General features: G+C 44.0%; 1 protein-coding gene across 1 annotated transcript in view; it reads right to left on the minus strand.

Moving 5' to 3' along the window:
- Nucleotides 1–3,028: 3,028 nt before the first annotated feature.
- Nucleotides 3,029–5,772, minus strand: part of T265_12577 (hypothetical protein) — a gene marked incomplete at both ends in the record, with an annotated part of 6,544 nt that continues 3,800 nt past the window's right edge. The window contains one exon of the mRNA XM_009164401.1: nt 3,029–3,408. Within this exon, the coding sequence (XP_009162665.1) occupies nt 3,029–3,408 (380 nt within the window). The remainder of the gene's footprint in view (nt 3,409–5,772) is intronic.

Raw genomic sequence — 5,772 nt, forward strand, 5'->3', positions numbered from 1 at the left:
GAAATGCAAATGCATTACCTTTTCTACGGAACAAGTCGCCATACATGTTCCAACCCCAAACCTGGAGGACCAGGAGACTGTGTTCGTCAGACCTCTAACCATTGACCAACCTGGTATGAGAGACTCTGTGAGTGTCGCGCGGACACCCCCCAGTGTAGCTCAATGGGTCGCCGAGGTACACAAACCGCCACACCACGATAAGGTTCAGTCTCTTCGTGACGGTGGTTACTTACTGGTGGTTACTGACCAAACATGACTAAACGTGACAGCCTTCTGACCCAGTAGTTCGAACTTTCGGTTTAAACTCCTCCAAACCCTCATGGATCAGTGGAAGGACCGTCATGGTGGTTAATTCAGGTCGAAATTCTAACAGGATAGTTGCCGTCGATGTGCGTGACTGACAGTCAAACTCATGCTTCCCATTCTGGTCATCATCATCGCAATCAATGATACTGACCCGAGCTTAAGAGGACTGCTTTGTAACTTCTGTGAAATCATACCAAATTAAAAATCCGGCAATAACCAGGAATTAGTTTGGGTTGAACATAGCACACTTCCTTTACCAGTCTCCCTGGAGGAAGTTCAGATGCCCGCTATTCTGTTTACCGAGCCTGGCAGTTTTCTCAAAAGATTTCGTCCCAGTCTTGGGAATATCATCATCGATTGCATATTGGTACTGCCTCAACGAAACGCTTGCAAACAAATTGCCAAGCTCGCAGAACAGATCAGCAGCCTTCCGATCTACAGATAGTTGACCCACCGAAACATCGACATTTCGATACGCTGTGAACAAGCTCCTTTTAGTGATCCTACCTACTACAAAATTACGTCTCATCAATCACAACTTATTTATCGCCGCTTTCGGTGCGCCTGATTTCATCTTAGGTTAGGATTCCCCCTTGTAAACTAAAGTCGCTGAAACAATACACCCAGGAATATGCTGTAGAAGCTGGTAGACCTTTTCTAACCCGAAAAAGTTAATTAAATCGATTGAGAAAAACAGTCACACGACCAGCCAGAAAAGGACCTAGCTCGGAGAAAACGTTTGCAGTTGTATCACAGTGAAACTGAAAAACGAGATTGGATGCCGTATTGGAACGTAGTTGTCACGTGAAACGTTGTTTGAGAAATGACCCTGATACTCAATCTCGGGCTACTTAGGTAACAAAAGCCAATTGTGTGGGTGACCTCTGTGACAAACGGTTAGTCCCAAGGCCTTGCGGGCAATAATCGATGCCAAGGTCAGCGAGTACGATCCCCACAACCTGCCCCCTTAGATCCTTAATAAGCTTACATCCGTTTCAGACTCACAGTCTGTGATTATTAGCAAGAAGGATTGAAGTGTGGTGGCTTACCAGGTTCTCTGTTGGTCTAATTACTCTGCATAGAAGCATAAGCTGTGAATAGCAGTCCGAACAATGTGCCTCGGCGAAAGTGCTCAACAACAATCCCTCATGGTTAGGTATGAATTGCAGAATTGTTAAGTGTGGAGCCAAGTAACATTGCCCAAAATAGTATTGTCAAGAGTCCAGTGAATTTGTCCTCGAGAAATACAAAATAACCTGACCCTTTGTAAATTAACAGTGAGTTCGCCACTAAGCTCACTTCTTACCGATAATTTTATGGGGCTTGTTGAATACCTCTGCCAGCAAATCCTCAGAACTTCTGGAGATTTTTGCGAATTTCGATCAGCCGCATCTGGTCTTCCATTTTACATCCAAAAAGGTAAATGACTGTCCTAGGCATGCATCTGTCAAGAGCGACCGATGACTCATTTAGGCAATCGATTTACGGAAACCGACTTGAACGGGGCTATACACTCACTTTAACAACTTTGTCGTACTACAACTCAAAGAAATTTAGTTCGGTGTCCTGCTGATACGTTGAGAAAAGCCTGCACTCGCTAGATAGCATACTTCGTGAAAGCAACTATCCGGACAGGTTCATTGTGAAGCACCTGACTAGTGCACCCATGAAGACCAAACCGGTCGCAGCCGAAGGGAAAACCTCGCTTGATCAGTTTTTCGTTCAGGGGGAACGGGGCCGCAGACCAATACATGTCTACATAACACTCTTTGGAAAGCCATCCCGATCGCTTCATTCAAAGTGTGCTTCCCGGTTCCTCAGCTGATGATTCCGCATCTCAAAGAAAAGCCGCCGCCCACCTACTGTTGTACAGATGAGTAAGTACGGCGCGTGAATTGGTAGTTACGAAATAGAATAATGCAGCATAACCAATTTCGGCTGACAACCTACTAAGATTCCTTCAATTTTAACCTGATCACGGCTAAAGCGATTGTGAATAGCACACGTAACCCGAGTTGGTGCGTTCGTAGGCGCCCTGAATGCCTCATGGTCCGCTCAATTAACGCTGATTACTCAGGACACTTGATCGTTAAATAAACAGCTTTCACACTTTTACCTTCAGAATCCACTTTGCCCTTGTTTGGCCTGTAAGGATCACTCTCTTTTAGTTTTGTAATTGCACGATCCGAGGAAGAGATCGTCCTAAATTTCACAAGCGCTATAATGCGTGAAATCAATGGTGACTTATAGAAACACAATCAGAAAACTTCCGTGCGACAGACTTTCCGTGTAATACAGCTGACTGATATGTTTACTGTGTCGGCACATTCTACGATTTGCTTGAGAATCGAACCGATTGGTATTTCCCAGGATTTTGCTCAACGATGTGTTACTCTGTCAAGGAAAATTGCACTACGCATCAGTTGGTACTTTATTGGGACGTTAGTAAAGTGGTACAAAATAAACGATGTATCAGAGTTGTATGAATGGCGTCAAAATATCGATAATCTCATAAGGCAGTAAGATAAATCCTCCATAAAACAAGGAATCAATCAAGGTATGGTCGCCAAACGGAACCTGTTGAATCACTGACGTCTGACAACTTGGGTATGACAGTCTTTAGATGAAACGGACTGAAAGCACTTGAAGTGCGGGGAGCACCGAAAAGAATGCTTGACCGCTGGTTCATCAACCGGTTCGGATATATACCAGTAGCACATACCGGTGACAAAAAAGTATCCTGAAAATTTGGGAGTAAATGTCCACCAGACTGGTCAAGCGATCGATCAGAGTTGTAGATCCCACTATCCAGTGAATCCGTAATGAAGGGTAGAAATTTGTGTTTCGGAGCTGAATTGCATGTTTGGTTTTGTCTCATCGGAGTAAGTCTATGTGTGTTGCTTGGTCGAATTGCAGAAACATCTTCACGGAGAGGCTGGATGTGGTCAAGTGATTCATTGTTCTGGTTTTCCTTCTGTTCTGACTCCTCCCATCTTTTACCGATTGCCTGAATGGACATTGTGTTCTGACCGGTGTGGTTGGATTCTGGTGTATTTTTATCCCGAAACTGGTCGCTCAGCTGTTGGATACGTAGTTGAATTTCTGAAATCAATGAGGAAATTCCCCGTGAATCTATTTTAGGGGAAAAAGACCTTTCAAAGGATCAGTCTACTACTTGTCTATCCCTAACTATCCATTGTCTCCGATAAACTAGCCAAGGAAATGCTGTTTTATCCGACAGTAAGCCACTAATGACTCTGGCTAAATGTCAGTGTCAAAGAAAATCACATTCACTACCTGTTGTGGCCACGCGTTCACCAGCTTAGGGGTTGGCAACGATTCTGGCTCTGTGATCATTTCGACAACATTGGTCGTTTGTCTATGTATGGTAGGACAGAAGTTCGTGTAATTTGCTGATGACCGACAGGCATGTGGTTAATGAATCCAAGGTAGCTTTTTTGGGTGACCAGCCCTAGTCAACGGGGTAACTGAAATGAATCTGTCATTAGCTCACAGTAGTCTACGCAATCCATGTATCGCCTCATTGGTTCAGGAGTTGAATCATCCATCAGAGACTTTGCAAATGACCCTCTCACATAGTCTATACAACTTGGAATTATAACCACACAAACATTTGATACTAATGACATAGCCCGTAATCCCAGAATACTGAATGAACCGATAGGTTCCCACGGTGATTAGAATCTTAACTTCAAAAAGGGAGATTTTGAACATTCTAAAATCAGGTGTCCCTCAAATCCTGAATGCTGTACTTTAGGAACATGGTGTTTTCATGTTCATACTTATTGGACGAAAGGCTGCTGAGGTTCGGTTAGTGGAAATTTCGACGCAAACAATCCGCCGGTTTGATTTCGACCCACCTATTCTATTGAACTTTCCGCCAACAAATGAATGGGTAAAACAATTTACGCCACCCTTGAGTCGCCTTACCCTCGGCGTTGAGGATAGCTGGAGGGAGTTCCTTTTCGAAGGGCAGAATCCATACCGATGGAAGAAAGAACAACACAAGATTTGACGCGCCGCATGTCTAAGTGGTTTTACTATTCGCCGACGATCGGTAAGCCACGAAGGAAAAAGCTCACTGGTCGAAGCTATGCTGGTCCGGTTTCCACACTTATTTCCTCATTATGGGCATCTCCGTATAAAAGAACAGCAAACAATCGCAGTTTTACACTTCGGTTGTTCAAAAAGACTTGTGGGACCGTAGTAAAAACTACTCTAATTATAAAAATCTAACGGGTGAGCAACAAAACGTATACGGTTGTGTTCGTGTTCAAAACTAACGCGCTTTGCATATTGCCTGTCGAAACTGCCTATATTGTTTTACGCTAAAGCTGATCACTCCCTTCGGAGGTTCCGCAAAGACTGTCTGTGCTCGATCAACGCTTTTTGCGGAGCACTCCAGGATTTCGGTGTATGCAATCTCCAAATAAGGGATCCGGAAAGTAATTACGTCCGTTCAGTGACATCCCAACGAGACAATTCTTTCGGAAATGCTTTGGATATCTTGTCAGTTCAGGACTAGAAGGGCAACTGGGGTAACCTGAAAATCGCACCCAATTCCTCCTCGGTCAGCCTGCCTAGATGAGATCTCAAAGGATGAATGGACGTGACTTGGAAGCTTGGCTAAGATGGCTTAGGAATGATTCCACTGATGTATCATTATTTCCAACGCTCAAGTCGTAAAATCCGCAACTCGGTAGGCAAACTTCGGAATTCGTGAAATTTGCACGTTCCTTCCAACGAACTAACTGCAATGAACTATGAGTAACCCATAGACAAAAAATCAGGATTCAGCTCGACATACCTCTATGGTTAAGGTGCGAAATCTCTTGTCTGAAAGTCTGTGGTTCGAAACCAAACTCAGCATCTCGACTATTCCTGTCTAAGCATTAACCTGACAGTTTCTCAGCCCTCGTACTTCTTTCACGTAGCAAGGCAGGTAGGATCCCAAAAGGTGTTGCAGCCTGACAATTATTCAGTCTTTTGTTCATTACTCAGACAAATCACTGTGGGGCTTTTGAAGTTATTGCATGATTGATTGGTAGATTGTTTCTTGCATGCTGTGTATAATCCCTTCTGTAGATTGCGCTACGAGATACACAGCAGATCCAGGAGGCATACAGACTAATCCAAGAAGTTTGTTCGCTACCGGAACTACACCGTTACCTTGCATTTCCTCAACGTGACTGAATATCCCTATCAACCAAATGACTAACATTTTGATTTTACTCAATGCGTACACTTCAAATAGTATCCTCTTGTTCACCTTCGATTCAGAGAGCTGATGAACTGCCCGCCTAGCTTGGTATTAGGCTTGCAAACAATTCCCAACCGTCGGTGGGGATGGGTCTGTATACTAGAGCACGATTCAAGGGGTTTTTAGGACTGAGAGTAAACCAACTGAGGTTAGCGACATGAAATCAGTTGGAATATCATATATAT

This window comes from Opisthorchis viverrini, assembly GCF_000715545.1.
Source record: "Opisthorchis viverrini unplaced genomic scaffold opera_v5_5, whole genome shotgun sequence".
NCBI classification, from domain to species: Eukaryota; Metazoa; Platyhelminthes; class Trematoda; order Opisthorchiida; family Opisthorchiidae; genus Opisthorchis; species Opisthorchis viverrini.